An 18,623-nucleotide genomic window follows, 5' to 3' on the forward strand; every position below is an offset into this window, starting at 1 on the left:
GAATACAGTATTAACTTGCTGTGTGATCACAGTGTACATTGGTACATTTTCATTTATAATATCCCTCTATCATTACATTTTACCGCCATAAGGTCATACAAGGCTTGCCACAATCTGAATCAAATAACGTTTGAAAGTAACAACAACGTGCCCTGAAGTCCTTATGCTTCTTTGAATACACATTAGCAGCAGATGTTTCACTTTCAAATGTTTTAATGAAAAACAAATTTAAATTTTTTGCTCCAGAAGACATACAAGACAGGAAATCAAATTACAAAAATGTCATTAAGAAGTTAACAACTGAAATACACCTGGGAGTATTTATTAACCCAAATATAGTAACTGCTATTGTTACAACATTCTGAATTTCTATGTACTTTGTAAATTAACTTCAATCATGCAAAACATACATTTCAACAATTGATACTATTTTGAACTTAGTGAACACTAATTTTTAGCTTAAGTATGTTATACTCAAATATTAGAATCTTCCACTGTCCAAGCATTTCTGAGAATTTAAAAAATTATTGTTCAAGTATATGTCTCTGTAGAAACACAGATGAAGGTGCCTTCAGTTCTTTTTGGCAGGTGTGAAGAGACTGTAGTTAAATAATCTTAAGTTCAGTAACCTGTCAAAACTCCCTGAAAATAGTTCTCAAAAATTAGAAATAGCTGTGCTTTAAGTATAGAGGTGACTAAATTTGAAGCTGAAGATCAGCTCACTTGGTCGGGAGTTTTGTAAATATTTATACCACTAAATTTCTGAATCAGTTTTTGCAGCTCCAATGCCAAACTCTATGTTTCATACTTATCATTTCTTATCTAGTTTTTTTTCTTCTTCTTTCAATCAAGGCCTTATAAAAACTTACTGAGTGTCAGGCTCTGGTCTAGGCACATTTTGCTATTTTAATGAGAAAATGAAAGCACAATACCGAAAATGCAGTCTTTTTGTTTGTAGAGTTTGATTAGTATCAAATGAATAAACTTACCTATCCCATTTAATTAAAAATATGAACATTTAAGGTGTAGAAAAGATCGACAGGTTAGGTGGATAGAAAGATCTGCTATCATTAAAGCTTACAGATTAATTTCTGTCTGGAACAGAGTTCACTAAAACGGGCCAATCTTCTAAGCTTTTAGTTCAAATCTAGGATAACAACTGAGGCCATAAGGGGAAAAAAGTGAAATAAATATTTGCCAACTATGCATTTTGAATTATGTTTCTAGCCTAACACAATTCTATGGGTTTGAAACAATTATGTGAAACTACTTTAAATTTATGTAGAAAACAATCAGAATCCATTTAGAACATGAAATAATAGAATCAAGAAACCATACTGTTTCTCATAGCTTGTCTTGTTATTTTTCTCTTTGCTAAACTTGCTTGAAAAGCTGAGAGAGAAAATGCTAAATGAAGTACAAGAATAAGCAATGGCAATTGTAATATATTATGCAAATCTACCATATTTAACAGACATAAAGCAAACACTATGAAAAAAAGCTTACAAAAATGTAAGCACACATCTGTTTCTAAGAAGCAGCATTCAGACATAATTAAGCCTGTCCTACCGACCTAATTAAGTCAATTCTTTCAACAAATCAGTCCTATGAAACAAGTATATTCTCCAGCAGGCTTCACATGAAAAAAAATTCCAGAGATTACGATATAATACACGTACATATTTAAGATAATCTGGGGGTAGAACTATCTGAATATCAAGGACTGTCATTCCTTTGAGTCAACACACATTTTAACATTCACTCTTTTAGAGCCAACACCGCTTATGATTTAAGGACATCGGTAGCCCGCAGCGGAAAAGAGGGGAATATTTTCAACATTTTCTAATGAAGCCTTGTCTTCTACAACGCTAAAAAGTTTTGTAGGTTAGTCTTCCAGCTTTAAGCTACCTGGGATTGGAAGGAGAGTGTCATAGAGACCAGTAGAGGATCCTAAAAGTCAATTCCTTTCTATGTTTCTTTTTCATTAGGAATCATTTTAGGGTAAAAGCACATAGGGAGTCCTGGTCACCTGGAAACGAGTTGCTGGGCGGAGCGGAGTAAGGAGTGTGGGTCCTAAGGCGGGCTTAGTGCACACATCTTAAGACATGCAAGTCTTCCGCCCCCGACTCTTATCATAGCAGGCCACCCTTGACCAGGTTTGTGAAGGGGAGAGGGGTGAGCGGGGCTGGGCAGGGCAGGGCAGGGTGTGGGGATGAGGGGCTGCCCCGGGAGTCCCTCCCCAAGTTTTCCCTGGGATGCTCCCTCATCTTCATTCTGAACCGACCTAAGAGCTGGTCCAGGGCTGGGAGCCCGGTTGACACCAGCAGCTGTCCATTCCGCACCGACGGTCGCGTGCCCGCAATGGACAGCAGCCGAGGGCCACCTCCGTCAGCCCCAGAGGCCTTGCTCCTCCTCTGGAAGCTGGTGGTGCCGCTCTGGCCGGCTGCGGGTGACACACACCCAGAGCTGAGGACGCCCGCGCCGCAGGTAGCTGCCGCCGCCATCTTGAAGCTCCCGCGACGAGCCAATAGGAACTCTGGGAACTCGAGCGGCTGGCCTGTCAGAGACAGCCCCAAAGTCCCGCCTACTCACCACTGCTGGCCAATAGAAACGAGGACTTCCTTGCCGCTCAACCAATCGCAAGGCCGATTGCTGAAAAGTGCTCGGTACGTAAAGGCGGAGGATTGTGCACAGTCCAGGTTAACCAGGTCCGCTTGAGTTCTGGTTGAGGAACTTCTGTTGGTGTTGGGGGCCGCAGGTGGGTACTGTCCTTGAGCATTCTGGGTTTGCGAGTGCCCGCGTTCACGCGGAGTTAGAGAAAAGCGTGGAGAAGCGATTCGCCTGCAGGGCTTCTCCAGCCACTGCGAGTTGGAAAGCTGGCATCTCCCCTGCTCTTTAAGCACAGAGGAGAGACGCCTCCCTCGCCTTTCTGGTTTCTAAGGAAAGTTATCCCCGTCTTCCCCACGCGGGACCATCGTTTCCCGAATGGTTGTGCTGTCTGGAAAGGGTGTAACGGTGACTTCAGTGCCTGGTTAGCGCCTGGGCTTAGCCAGTTAGAGCCCAGGGCTAGCTGGGTTGCAGAGTAGACTTTTCCTAGAAACTTCCCTTGGAACTTTGAGGCCATTGGGCTTTCTCCCCCGGTCAGACAGACTATACTTCTCAAGTCCCCGTGAGCAGCTTTCCTTATTTTTAATTAGGGTTTCTGGAAATCTTGGAGAGTCTTTCCTAAGCAGTGTGAATGACAAGTGTTACTCTGACAACCTTCTTCACACATTTAATTGTCGCTCCCTGAAGCAGGAAAAAAAAAAACCCACAGAAATTACCTGAGGTTTCTCTCCCCTTAAATCTGGGAAGAATTGGCTTTATTTGTACTTTATTTTCTAGTGATTGTGAAATCTTAATGGAGAGGATTTTTACTACACCGTGAGTTTTATTTGTGGGAGAAAACCCATAATTTAGAGCTGTTTGATTTAAAACATTTTTTCAAATGAGAACTTGGGGAGGAATTGGTTAAGTGATTTTAAAAGACATTCAAGAAAAGCAATGTTTGAACTAAAAATGAGTCCCAACACCTGTGACATTAAATTACTGTTGACAGTGATGGATGATACATGATATATGTATTCATTCATTTATTCACCTTTGAGACAAAGTCTCACCATATAGCCCCTGTTGGTATGGAGCTCAGAGAAGTCTGTCTTTTCCTTCTGGTGCCAGCAGACTAAAGGGGAATGTCAACAACAACTTTATTTACTTTATTTTTTCTTTCTCTCCTTTTTTTCTTTCTTTCTTCCTGCCTGCCTGCCTGCCTGCCTACATCATATTAAGACTTGGGCCTAATCATATAATCCTAACGAGGTGGAGGAGAATCAGGTGTTATGCTGAGCATTAGCGCCATAAGACCCAGGTCTCAAAACAAAACAGACAACCAAAAGAGAAAAACAGAAAATAAAGAATCATTTTTGGGAAGAAAAGCAACAAACCTCCAGGTTTAGCAACAGCACACCAACTAGAAAGGTTTGATGATGGTGGCTTTCATTTCAAATATGTCACCAGTATAGATAGATCATACATATCCCTACATTTTTAAATCATTCAAATAACTGTTGAGTGCTTGCTTTCTGCTTAGGCCCAGTCTTGCCATTTTATACAATCTTGTAATTGTACAAAAAGGGTAAACTCCTTCTCTAATAGCAAATGAAGAATTTCCTAGTTGAGCAGTCTTCATATTTTAGATGCCAAGCTCCTTTTAGGCAGATAATATATTTTGCTTCATTTGATTAGCCTTCATTATTCCCAGTGAAGACCAAGACCAGTTGGAGCCACAGCAAGAAATAGAGATTATGAGACGTTTTTGCTTGGTCGTGAGTGGATATCTCTTTCTGTAACTAAATAGTAAATAATTTAGGTTTGACAGACAATAAAGTCTCTTTTGAGACTACTCGTCTCTTCCACAAGTAAACCAGGAGATCTGGCATTAATGGTTGAGCACAGTTGTATTAGAAGCTGAAATTTGAATTTTATATGATTTTTATATGTCACAGCACAGTCTTTTTCCTTTAAGCCCATTTGAAAGTCAAGAATATGGCACTTCTTTCTTGGCACCCCACAAAAGTAGATGGCAGCTGAAAGACTTATCCTCTGAACTGTAGTTTGTCAGCCTGTGTGCCCCTGGACTGTTTTCTGCCTATCTCTGTGATTTTATATACTTTATATTCTAGGAACCCTTCAAAGTCTCTAGTATGGTCATGCTCCTCACTGTCTTCAGTGTTTATTTATATCAGGTAAACATACTATTGTTTGGGAGCGATTTTTGAAAGAGGTATTATTAAACTTGTCATTTTGAACCAGAATCTCCTGTAGCCATGATACTTGGAAGAGAGGTGTGTATTTCTACATACAGTCTCTTTAAGGCAATCTAAGCTTTTCTGTTGTAAGCATCTGCTAGAGCACCACCCTACTTTGTGTTGCCAAAATATATAAGAATTTCCTAGGACCACCATAAGGAACTGATATAAACTTGGTGGCTTCACAGAAAATGTACTTTTTCAGAACATCAGAAGTAAAAAGTATGGTCTGCATGTCAGCAGGGCCTTTCCTTTCTGGCTTCTGCTGCCCCTTGATATTCTTGGTTGTGAAACCATAACTTCAGTCTCTGTCTCCAGTTTCTTAATGTCCTTGACTCATGGCTCTGTGTTATTGTTCTCCGTCTTTTATTAGGACATGCTTATTAGCTTTATTACCTCCAGTATAATCTCATGTTGATCCTTACCTTAATTACATTGCAAATAATGTATGATCACGTGTTATGGTTCTAAGTGGATATTAATTTGGGAAGTAAGACACAACTCAGTCCACTCAAGTCTCCTTTGGATAATTTGTGTAATGTATTTACAAAAATTAAAAGCTTATGAATAATTAGTTGGTAAAATTATTTCATGGATTGATGAGCTGACTCATGGATTGATGAGATTTCTTGATGGTTAAAGGTGCTTGCTGCCATATCTGGTGACCTGAGTTCCCCTCCTAGAACTCCTAGAAGGAGAGAACCAATTCAAACAAGCTGTCCTCTGACTTCTCTCTCCATGGATGCTATGGCAGGCATGCACTCCCCTCCCAATAAATACATGTTTTTCAACATGCTAATAATCCTTCATGTTAATATTAGTACTAGAAAGTCCTAGTCCTAAAGAACAACTAGACATTTTTTAGTATATTATATATGTTGTGCACACATTAATAACACTAAAGTTCTGTTGACTTAAAGAAATTTGTATAAGAATAAGTATACATCATTATAACAAGATCTTAAAATACCTCTTTATTAAAATAGTTGTGGTCTTTAACTGATTGGAACTAAGGTGCAGTGAGGGTGTTTTGATATTGACTCTAAAATGTTTAAGAAGGGTTCAAATGTTTACATAACCAAGAAAATATTCACATGAATAGCATAAATATAAGAGTGTTTGAGACTTGCAATACAATGAGATTAAGATTAGTTATAGTGCCTGTAAATAGATGAATGAATATATTTAAGCAGACATTTGCACAAAATCCCCCAAATTCTATGTATTTGAAGATTGATAATCATCTTTTGAAAGCAGAAATTGGGTATTTGGTGTACTGAAAAGCCATACGTAAACACATGCAATGCAAGCTTTGGCATTTCAAGTAGAAGTAGAGACAATTATTTATGTCTTTTAAGTCATAAGAACTGATGCAGAGTTATTATAGCTAAATATATCATAGGTTTTCACATTAAAAATACTTTGCCCTTCAATTGGTCATGAGTTTTTTTTCTTTAGCATCATATGCAGTCATCATATTCATTAAATGATTAATCATTTTTTTACAGCAGCCTTATGAACTATTTTCTAATATGTTTTCATTTTTAAAATTAGCCGGGCATGGTGGCACATGGTCTTTAATCCCAGAACTCTCGAGGTAGGAAAATCTCTGTGAGTTGAGGCCATTATGGTCTACAAAGCAAGTTCCAGGATAACCAAGACTACATAGAAAAACCCTGTCAAAAAAAAAAAAATGCCATTAGATATGCGTGCTGATCTGTAAAAGCAAAAGTGTAAAAGTGTTCATGGCTGTCTTATCAACTCCTTGACTGCAGTGAGTAGCTTTTTATATAACTTGTTATCCTGTTATTTTTTTTAAAATTTCTTTCTTAAATCTTCTTTTAGATTAAAAAGACTTTGATATTATCATTTATATCCATATATCCAAATATCCACATTGAAACCTCCTGCTGCCCCACTGAAAGGAATATACAATTCACTGAGAAATGTCTACTCACCATACTTTAATTTAGCCCAACATTGATCAGAGATGACCTAACAGCTTTGATTTATTGCTTTAGGAATCCACAGCCATGGATGACTCACATATGCTTCGAGACCTGCTTTAGATTTGGGTTTTCCTGGAGAGCTTACAACTACGCTGAAGTTGAATGAATTGTAGAACAGACCTATGGTAAGTGGACTTTTTAAACAAACAAACAATACCAAAACCCCCTTTTTCTTCTGTCGGTTTCAAGTTCAAGTTAAGTCCTTTGGCTGTTGTAAGGCTGCTCCCTGCTGGACAAAATGTGGCTTTCTAAGATTGGCACTAAGTAGCTGAGCAAAGAACTGCTTTGGCTGCTCCCCTCCCCCTACCAAGGGATCCTTGCTACATTCACAAAAGCTATCCTCAAAATAGTGCTGTACTGTTGCCACTGTGTTGATAATCTGGTACAATACCAGGAGAAGATGCTCATTTCCGTGTTTGTTCATTGCTTCCTGTTTAGTGGCATCTAAAGGTTAGAGCAAACACATTCAGTGATGCCTGTCAATGTAGGCCTTACATAACTCTCTTAATTATGTGTGCTTTTTGTAATGTAAGTCAGTATACTATTATAATAATGATACCTGTTATAACATTTTTACTTCCATGTGTTGTTGTAGAGACAAAATAATTTGTGTCTATACAAATCACTTCTCCAATAGTTGAAACTGTTTCAGTATAATGTAAACTAGATCATATTGGATCTATTTTGAATGAAAAACCTGTGCTTTATGTTTTATATTCTTGTCTTTAAATGTTACATACCTTGTTCTCTACCCTATTCCAGCTGCCATGTTTGCTAGCATGTAGGGCATATACTTCACAGAGTGACAGTAGGTCAAACATCAAATATTGTTTTTGCAGCTAACTTGTCATAGACTTATCATACATATATAAAAGCCCTCTTAAAATTGATTTAAAGCATCCGAGAGAAGAAAGAAACTGTGCTTCTTCCTACCTTCAAGCTAAATATTCTTATTTTTTTGTGAGTGCAACCTGCACAAAATTCTGGTTGTAGTCTGAAGTTTTTAGGATAAACATACATTTTTTTTTGTTTGAAAAGAAAAGAATAACATTAAGTACATAAGTGAAAGTTAAGCAGAACAATTGACCTTACATTATTTCTAGGCCTCCTATATTTTTGTAGCTGTTGCAAACATGTGGAATTCATACTTAATTGGAATTATGGAGAATTAGGCATAGTAATAGTTCTTTGTTATTAAAGTATTGCAATAAAAATTATAAATGCAGACCAAGAATATAATTGTTTTTAACAAGAGAATGAACCTTTTCTTTCTCAGCAAGAATACATGATAAGAATACATTATCACAGATAATGCATAGTTTAAAACTTTGCACTTCATAATGTAAGGTTATAAAGAAACATGGGAAAATATATGGAGTAATGGTGAAATACCTATATAACAAATCCAAACCCCATTACCTGAAACATCACTAGCACCCCCAATCTAATGCAGTTCTCTCCCTTCCCTCGCTCTCCCCTTCCTCTCCCTAGTGATGGGAGTCTAACTATTGATGGTTTCACATTCCTGGACTCAAGCATCCTGAGACTGTTGACTATATTTTACCATGTCCAGCTTAGTCTCCCTTTTCTTTAAAGGTGATAAATAGTCTACCTTTTGCTGTAAGTATTTATATTATTTCTATATAATTTCTAACTTTCATATGTGTTCCTAAGCAGTATGTTTATATTTTGTCTCTATTTAATTTTTTTTGTGTTTATATGGGTGCTTTTTTTGTGTGCACATATTTCTATGCACCACTTTTTAAAACAATGTTTATTTATTTGTTATGTATATTGTGTTCTGCCAGGAAGAGGGCACTAGATCTCATTATAGATGGTTATGAACCACCATGTGGTTGCTGGGAATTGAACTCAAGACCTCTGAAAGAGCAGCCAGTGCTCTTAACCTCTAAGCCATCTCTCCAGCCCCAAAGAATTTCTGAATTTTTTCTTTCTTCTGGTTTTTCAAGGCAGTTTCTCTGTGTAGTCTTGGCTATCCTGGAATTCACTCTGTAGACCAGGCTGGCTTTTAACTTACATAGATCTACCCACCTCTGCCCCCTGAATGCTGAGATTAAAGACCTACACCACCACCACCTGCCTCTTTTTCTTTATAAAATAGCATCTACTTTTTTATTTCATTCAAAAGTTTTGTTTTCATGGGCCATCTATGTTACATTCATCTTCATCCGTTTACATTATCCCTTTGCTGTGGATACCAATTCAGACTTTCTATGTTTGGCAATTATTTGGTGTTTCCATTCTTAGGCAATTTTAAAAGCCATTGCAGTGACCATTCTTCCAAAATCCTGGTTACTGTCCCCTTTTAAAAAATATTTCTGAGGGGCTAGTATGATGGCTCAGTGGTTAGGAACCCTTTCTACAGAAGACCTGGGTTATGGTACCAGCAACCACATGGCAACTAACAGCCACCTGTAACTCTAGTGCCAGGATATGTGACACTCTCTCCTGACTTCTGTGGCCACTATGTACATGTGGTACACATACATAGGCTCAGGTACACTCACATATACAAAATATAAAAGCTATATTAAGATATAAAAGATAAAAGCTATATCTGTCTGAGATGGGTACAGTGGTGTATGCCAGTAAGCCCAGCATTTGGGAGGCATAAGCAGGAAGATCACTGTTGAGTTCAAGACTGGCATGATCTACATATCAGTTCTAGGCCAATAGGGACTACATAGTGAGCTCCTGTCTCAAAAACCAAACATAAATAAAAATAAAATTATTTCTGATAAATGATATATTATTTTCATCTGGAAAATAGTTACCATCACAAGATAATTACAGTGATATTTTAAAGTAATATGAGAAATTGGATACATCTTGACAAAAACAGTTATGGAGTACTGGAAGTGTAGGTTGTAAGTATAATTTGCTTTATTAGAGACCTTAAATGTATGTTAAGATGACATATAATTAGAGGTTATTTAATATTAAATATATAGATAGATATAGACATTAATTATACAGCTTTAGGTATGTTATATGCTAAATTCTCTAAGAATACCTTTGTTCTGGTCTTTAGACTTAACCATTCTATACTGTGTTTTCATGGGAGGCAATTTGATCTACTTTTGGACTCAAGACTATCTGGAGAGAGAGCCAAGGGAAATGGATTTAGGTGGCAAAGGGTCATAGTTCTGTACTTTCTTTTTTTTTTTTTTTTTTGCCCCATGGTGTCCTTTATTTTAGAAACATCTTTTGGACTTTCTGAGTGTTTTATAAAATCTGCAAAGACCACTCCCTAATTAGGATGTCTCTGTCCATTCCTTGAGCATTTACGTCCCACAGAAGAAAATGTTTCAGCTTTCACTCATAGGCATTCCCAACCACTCCATTAATCTAGCCTCCATATAGCTCCCCATACACTCAGTGCTGTTATTTCTCAATGTGTTTCTTGGGTTATTTAGCTTAACCATGTCCTTATACTTTTCTAGCTCTTTCACTGGGTGGTTCGAGTTCTCCTTGGACCATGCCAGTAGCAAAGGAAAGAAACAGAACTATGGGTGCTGATGATGGTGCAAGTAGACACAGCCTAAAGTTAGCATGGAATTCTGAAGAGGAGATTAAGTCACAGGGAGTTCTGTACTTTCTAAAGAATCACTCCTTAAGAAAATAGGCCTGTTTATCCACATTTGTCTTTTGTTGCTTTTATTGCTGCTCTGTTTTGCTACTTGTCATTAAGGAGAATCTACTCTGTAATTCAGAAAGAAATTTCTGGAGCAGGAAAATAAATGTACAGCTTTTAGTGTTAATGATACCGATATTCATATGTGTTTATTTATGAAATATGTAATTTTGTGAAGCATTTGTAGATAATTCTAGTTACCTAAATTGGGTATAATTCCTTCTATTAAGGATTAGCATATTAAATATATATTTTTAATGGAAAGAAAAATTAGATTTTAACTTTTTGTCACCCTGGCAATGTATTAATGCTGGCAGTTTTATTTAAAAATATGTGTCTTCTAAATTATTTTAAGTAGGACTGCATGATTATCATTCGTGGCTAAGTTGTAAACATTTATGAGACCTTCAATTTTATTTTTTTCAAAATGTCACTCACTATATGTTCTAATGTGTGCTATTGTTTACATTATGGAATTAGTTTTTGAATACTCAATTATTTAGCTTTTATCTAGCATATTAGTAAGTTAATCATTATTGTGTTACTTTTATATTTCATACCGAGAGTAATTTCCATTTTAAGACATATTTTAAAATACACTCTGATCACAATGCAGAAGTTAACGAAAGGTGGGTGGGTGATTAGACCTGACTTCTCACTAAGTGTTTAGATGGTCTTCACTTGTCAACTGCATTTTTTAGTTTAAAGTATCAAATTAACTATTACTTTATCCTGTCTTTTATTTTAATTCATGCATTTAAAAACTGATATTCAGATAAAAGATAATTTCAAAATAAAATCAGTGTATTACTTATGAGTGGAGCATCACATTAGCATTGGGTTCACAATAGATCATATCGCTTTTATTCCATCGTACAAGCTTAGCAGCACAAACAGAATAATCAACATATTATTTGGCTGTCATGTGCTGAACAGAAACCAGAGATCACAAGGAGGTTTTCCCTAGCTGTGGTGATGGCCTTTTTGTTCCAAACCCCCATCTGGGAGGGCCATGGTGTGTTATCATATGGAACGCGGGCTTTTCTGTAATCTGCTTAGCTGCACTGCCGTTTGAATCTTCATTCCATGTTTGTGTAATTTATAATTTTAATGAGACCATGGCTCTTGTGGGCTTTGAAATATATTAAAAGCTCTTTTGTGCATATGCTTTTGTTCTTGCTTAATAGGCTCAGTGTATTTAAAACTGATGAATTTTTATTCATGAATTTGGATGTCTGGAGATTAACTTAGAGTGAATATCATTGCACTCATCTAGAAAGGGGGTTTTTGTTACTGTTTTTTTCATTTGCTTTTGTGTGTGTATGTGTATATACCTATATGATACTTATAACTAGAAAATGTTAAACTTAAATAATTTTAAGAAGCTAGAAAAAATAGCATGATTTAACAATAAAGAATAGATTGAAAATGTTAACCCTCTTATTTATAGATACTCAAATTTTCTCAGTAGTGTTATATGTTAAATAAATATTGTAAAGGAATAATTATGAAAAAGCAACTTTTATGTAAAGCTAATACCTTAAATACTTCAATTTGCATTGTATTGTTAAAATTACACTTGAATACTTGGTGGAGATAGACTTTATATTTTAATCGTATTATGGTTTATCTGTGGTTATTCTAAATGAGTCATTCTATTTTTTGGTTGTTAGGCATATGTTACATATTTTCACTATTTTTAGATGTTCTTATTTTTATGGAACCATTTTTAAGTGAAAGCTTAAAAATATTAATGGATAGGATGAGAAGACTTATGGAAAAGCAGCTTACCAATAATTTATAAAATTGAACTTTTGTTTCTTTCTCACATTCTGAAATATACTAAAGGCTTTATTTTTTTAATTGATAATTAAATATGTTGAAAAGTTTTGAATATAAACAGTTTCATAGTTATATATAAAAAATATGATTCTTTATAAACCCAGACATGTCTTTAAGCTGCTCTGTTGCATTCAGGTATAACATACAAAAGTAACTCAGGAGGGATATATTTATTTTTAAATCTACATTTGTATTGCAATTCTATTTGAGAGGATGAAAAACTTCTGGGGGAAAAAAACCTATTTACTGGGAATGTTGACATATGCTTGTAATTCCAGCAATTCTGTGGCTGAGTCAGGAGAATCACCATGAGTTTGAAGCCAGCTGAAACTATATAGTGAGACCCTGTCTCATTAACAAATAAACAGCCCAAACCAGTCCTAGATTTACTCTTTTGAAGCATTTTTTACAACTTGACACGTCATGATTCCTTTTATGTTTACAGTAGCCAGCAGTTAGGGAAATCTCATCTTCTACCATTTCCTTTAAGCTAGAAACATTGAATAAAGATTTCTATGACAGAGGTCCTCTACTGCCTTTCCTAAGTTTACCTGTCAGTTTTGACGGTTTTCCCTCAGGAACCCTCTGCTTTAGTGCTGTATTGTACTATTTCAATAGCTTAGGAACTGTCCTGATTTGCTTTCCATTGCTATGAGAAACATGATGACCAAAAGCAGTTTGGGGAGGAAATGGTATGTTTGGCATATTCATCCCCATCATAGTCCATCATTGAGCAAAGTCAGGGCAGGAACTCTGGCAGAAGCAGGGGCAAGAACCATGGGAAAATGCTTCTTACGTTCTTGCTCAGAAAACATGGCTTGTTTAGCCTGTTTTCTTTTATCTCCTAGGACCATCTGCCACTTCCCACAGTGGGCTGAGCCCTCCCACAACAATCATTAATTAAAAAAAAATACCCCCAGACTTGTTCACAGGCCAATTTGATGGAAGCAGTTCCTCAATTGGGGTTTCCTTTTCCCAGGTAACTCTAGTTGTGTCAAGTTGACAAGAGCTAACCAGCACAGGAACAAGCTGTGGAAATGTATGACTACCAACACAGTATTGTCCAGTGGCAATTTAATGTGAACCATGTAATGTTTTTCTTAATTGGCTATATTCATATATTACCTAACTATTCAACATGTATTGATATAAAAATTTTAAATGCTGTATTTTTCCATTATTTTATTGTCTTCAGAGTTCACTGTGTTGTATGGTATATGTCAGTTTAAACTGGTCACATGTAAAGTATCATCAGTCTCACGGGGGCTGGTGACTACTTTATTGAGCAGTGTAGCTATAAAAATCATAACAATACATCACGACAAAGTATGTAATTTTTGCATTCCTTATTATTTTTCTAATAATAAACTCAAGGTATATTATTGGAACATGTTAGAATATATCTGGCCAGTACTCAGGAACCAGGTAATATAATTCTGATATTCTATGTTAAGTGGTATTATTAGCAGAACTGTAAACAAACAGTAAACATAATTCAGTTTCATAGCACATGCAATAATGGCCAGTGTAATGAATGAGGGATGTTCTTCATAATTAAGAGTAAATGAAACTTAGCCAATTAGCCACTTTTCAAGTATACTGGAGTCAAGTTTTATAAGAATCCCACAAGGAGTCTTAATATTTTTTAAAATAAAGCTGTTTTCCCTTGTATGCCCTTAGATTTTTCAAGATTACTGCTTGTACAAATAGGTATGAAGCTTCTTTTTATATGTTTACTTGGAGCTACAGCTGTGGCTTCTTAGGAAAGAAAGGTGATTAATAATGTTTTCTAAATTTCTCTAGAATTCTTTACATTGAGCATGCTCTGTATGGTACTATGAAGAGATATTATTTCACTGGGACATATTTTAAAATATGTAATTATAAATTATAAAGCCCTGAATTACAATTAATATGAGTTGATTCAGCTGTTTTACAGTGTTTAGGGGGTTTGCTTTAAAAACCACAGTGTAAAGCTGGGTGATGGTGGCTAATGCCTTTATTCCCAGCACTTGGGAGGCAGAGACAGGTGGATGGATCACTGGGAGTTCGAGGCCAGCCTGGTCTACAGAGCGAGTTCCAGGACAGCCAGGACAACACATAGAAAAACCAGTCAAAAGACTAAAACAAAACAAAACAAAAAATGAATGAAGAAAAAAACCAGTGTAGTCACTTTATAAAGAAGGTAGGCTGAGTTGGAGGAGTGACGCAGCACTTCTGAGCATGCAGTGTTCTTGTCCTCACCCCCAAATTGGATTGCCAGCACCTGTCAGGTGGCTCACTACCACCTGTAACTCCCAACTTGAGGGCTTCTGAAGCTGCCTTTTGACATCCGTGCTCACTTGCACTTACGTCTACAATCCTTCATACACAGGCACATAAGTTAAAAATAGTAAAAACATCAGCATAAATAATTGACTATGCTAGAATATAGCTTAGAGATAATCATATATTCATGAGATCCTTGAGCTTCTCCCACTTTCTGAGTTTTGAGTAATATGGCTAATCTTCACACAATTTAACTTTTATGTAGGTATTAGCCAGGGCCTTTGTACTCTTTGATACATTTCAATTTTATTGACTACTCTCTGTGACTTTTGCATTTAAAGTGCTGACACAAAATGTTAAACCACTCTATAAACAATACCTCTAGTTTCTTGGAGATGATAAATCCATCCATTGATTTCTTAATTTTATTATGTACACAGTCGATTGTAATCCAAGATTACAGCAAACAAGATGTTAATTTTAAGACATAATCTATGTACATTTCAATTACTGAGCATGATGTTACAGAAGCACAGAAGAAAAAGGAGTAACATTTGTGCTATCCTCACAGGAGCTGTCAATAAAAGATGTAATAGGGGATTTAGGACTCTGGAAATGGCCAACTAATTTATGTGAATCTATTTGATTTCAGCGAGAAAGACCAGCTCTTTCTCGGCAGTGCATATTGTGCAGCACAGGCTGTCTATACAGAACCAGGCGGCTGCATATGGATAGTCCCTTGATATCATTCACTTGCTGTGTAATCTTATTATGCAAAGTTCTAATCTTCACCTAGAATGAATGCCTCTGGGTCAGAATATAGTCATATCAGGGTTTTTGAGGTCATGTTTTGTGATCCTTAGCTTATTCTTCTAAGTAGGGCTGGGATTTAAAGGGTATTCCCCAGACACTAGCAGAGATAGACAGCAGACCCTGCTGCCTTTTTGGAAGACAAGACCAACATGAGGTCCCTGGTAGGATTAAACTTGATTTGTAGCTGTAGGATTTTTTAACAGATGTATTATTGGACAGGGAATAGGGGGCCACCGGCACAGCAAAATTGAATCATGACTGGCATTCTCAGGGAGTTTGCTGCCTGCTAAAACAGCAGCTGCATGTGGATTTGACTTCTTTCAGGTGAAGCGACTTCCAGTCATTTGGAAAGGATGGGATGAAAAGGAACCTTGGTGATAATTTTGATGTCTGCAAGATTTAGTACCAGTGTAATGGGATTATCGGTAACACCTTCACTGCAGAAAAAGCCACCTGGCGTTATAACTGGCAGCAACTGAGAACTAATCCTTTCCCATCTCTTGGATGTCATTCACGAAGCTCAAAGCGATTTCTGCCCTGCTAACTGTGATTAATTTTATAAACAACAACAAAAAACCAGGTGATCAAGACGAAGAATATATCTCTTATTGTAATTGTATGTTTAAGTAATGTGATTTATAAATTCTGTGACATACACAAGCTGAGCATCATATGCTCCAAATTTTATAAAACTGTTCAAATATGAAGCTTGTTTGGTATGTCTTTACTTTTTCTAGTTGAGTGACCAAGTAATTGCTGTTAGTAAAGATTTTTATGTCAGATTAAATATTAATTTAAATATTGTTATATTCTTTTGGCTATAGGGCCATTATTGATAAAATAAAAATATTTATAGATGTTAGAATTTGAAAATAGTTGGTTTTGACATACATTTTTGCCTGTTTTTGATTGTTTGAATTGCTGATGACATTTTTTTGATGAATAGGACATTTAGTAATTTAAAATATATAATACATATTTCTGATAATTAAATAACATTAGCTCATACTGTTGATGAAATGACTCTTTGTGAGAAATATATGATATCATCGTGGCCAAGGCTGGGGAGAGTTAATACAATGCTGAGTGGCTGTTTCTAGAGATCAGTGGTTCTCAGTCTAGCTTTCTTTAGCATATGGGGTAGTTATTTGCTCTAGAATCTGTCCATTGGTTAATTTTTTTAACATTTTGCTTCAACCCAAAACCTTATCAAATACTTTGTTTAGAGGTGTTAATTGTTTTAATATTCTTCTCTTATACTATTCAGAATAAACTGGGAGAAAATGAAGTGAAATTATCCCGTCAGTCACCCAAACAGTATGCACCATAACTGCCGAGACAAGAGAAGATAATTAGTGTTGTCAGTGTTATGATCTCAGAGTAGTTCATTTAAAAATATTTATTCATAGGACTTGACTTGTATCTTATTGTGCTTCTTAATCTAGTAGCTTTACATTTCAAAAATACAATAAAAAATGTCGGTCCAAATGTTTTTAAACTTTAAATTTTTAACTGAATATAGGTTACTAAACTATTTTCATGCTGTATGAGTAAAGCACAATCACTTACTTTACAGATGTGCCTATGGCATCTGTTTGTATATAGTACTTTTATCTTCTATGCAGTCTGTACTGGAAAGCCATCAAATGGAGTGTGTGTATAAATAGTGTTCTGTCAACTCTCCCTGCAAGCATGTTACTCTTCCTGGACTTGGTAGAACCAGTTTCAGGCTACTATTATATTATATTTATAAGTGCACTTCTTCATTTTACTGTTTGAAATGAATAGGTGAGAAAGCTTAACGGTATTTCTCTTGAACAATGTATTTTTACTATTTGAAAGTTTATTTACTTAAAATTTTATTATTAGGAGAAGCTATCCATGAATTAAAGGGACTATAACCATTCTTTCCTTATCATGATAATTCTTGTATTATTTCATTGAGTTTATCATCTCAGGATAATTTTCTGTGATAGTTAATAATATTGTGTAATTGTTTTTTAAAAAGTGTCATTTTTTTTTTCAAGACAAAATCTGTCTAGAAGTTTTCTCTTACTCAGCACAGCAGGAATTTGTACTTGAAGTTAAGCTGTTTACTTAGTGGCTCTTCAGAGTTATTTTCCTAGGTACCATTCATATTCTACTAGAATATTTTTTTCCTTAAGGTCCAAAATAAGTACATCTTAATTAAGTTCAACATGAACATGTAAGGTCTTACTAATGTTGTAAATTCTTTTGTATACATGTAGGTCATTTGTATGTAGTACTCTGTTGGTAACGTAAAAATTTGATTCATTTTGTAAAGGTAGATACTAATTTAATTTGCAGCATGGATGATACACAATGATGTCAGTAAGGGTTAAGGTATTTGGGGAGATAAAATAATGGGATATAAGGTAAGACAAATGAGAAGTATATTGAAAGGGGTGTTAGGTTTAACACAACAGCAGCCTGGGAATGATAGGAATTGCTGGTTAGGACATGATCAACTCTGTTTTTCTGGAGGTTTACTGACTCAGAGACTGAAGAACCTGCCCGTGCTGGGTGTGGCAGCAGTGACAGCTAGCTTGTAGTGCTAAATGTTCTTTCTTCCATTTGAACTAATATCTGTTTGGTTTTAGATGTTTGTAGCAATAGTATTTTTGAGGGGATGATGATGTGGTTGATGAAAGTGAATGAAATAGTATGCTATAGATTTCATTATAAATTCTAATCGATAAGGAAAATTTATAGAAGTTTCCCAAAGTTCACAGTTTAAAATAAGAATAGTTAAATCTTATCATATTTCTGAAAATGTTGAGCAGGCTTCTATGGCCTCAAATATCAGCACAAAGACCTTTTCTGGGTTTCCTTCCTAAGACTTCTTAAAACTTAAAATTCTGTCTCTTTGCTCCCAAGGATTTGTTATTAGTGCTATGACAAGAGCATGAGAATCTGAATTACAAATTTTTGATTTTATCTGCTATTCAGTTATGAGGTTATTTTGATACTACACTCAGAGTATAGCAATGTTTACTGCTTTAAGCCTGACGATGATGCTGGATTTTTTTTCTTCTTGGAATAAAACAAAAAGGGTTACTAACTCTTCATAGATCAGAATGCCCTGAATTTGCAGTTTGGCAACATGAGAAGTCATCTCTGGACCAATCTTGCAGTAGATTTAGTATTTATAGATTTGATCACTTCATA

At 35.8% G+C, this 18,623-nt stretch overlaps 2 protein-coding genes across 8 annotated transcripts in view; one reads left to right on the top strand and one right to left on the bottom strand.

Annotated features, from left to right (window-relative positions):
- Elp4 (elongator acetyltransferase complex subunit 4) overlaps positions 1-2,523 on the bottom strand; it is a 194,833-nt gene extending 192,310 nt beyond the window's left edge. For both annotated transcript variants that reach the window (XM_006975863.4, XM_076570229.1), the window contains exon 1: positions 2,285-2,523. In XM_006975863.4, the coding sequence (XP_006975925.1) occupies positions 2,285-2,504 (220 nt within the window). In that variant the 5' untranslated portion in view covers positions 2,505-2,523. The remainder of the gene's footprint in view (positions 1-2,284) is intronic.
- A 120-nt stretch (positions 2,524-2,643) lies between these two features.
- The window catches only part of Immp1l (inner mitochondrial membrane peptidase subunit 1), a 64,634-nt gene continuing 48,654 nt past the window's right edge, over positions 2,644-18,623 (top strand). For 3 of the 6 annotated variants that reach the window (XM_006975858.4, XM_006975860.4, XM_006975859.3), the window contains exons 1-2: positions 2,644-2,758; positions 6,869-6,981. The gene's annotated coding sequence lies outside the window, so the exon portion shown is untranslated. Of the gene's footprint in view, positions 2,759-6,868; positions 6,982-8,347; positions 8,477-15,758; positions 16,015-18,623 lie in introns of all 6 variants that reach the window. The other 3 variants (XM_076570238.1, XM_042275874.2, XM_042275875.2) reach the window with 3 other exon arrangements.

Source organism: Peromyscus maniculatus, chromosome 4 (genome assembly GCF_049852395.1).
Source record: "Peromyscus maniculatus bairdii isolate BWxNUB_F1_BW_parent chromosome 4, HU_Pman_BW_mat_3.1, whole genome shotgun sequence".
Taxonomy (NCBI): domain Eukaryota; kingdom Metazoa; phylum Chordata; class Mammalia; order Rodentia; family Cricetidae; genus Peromyscus; species Peromyscus maniculatus.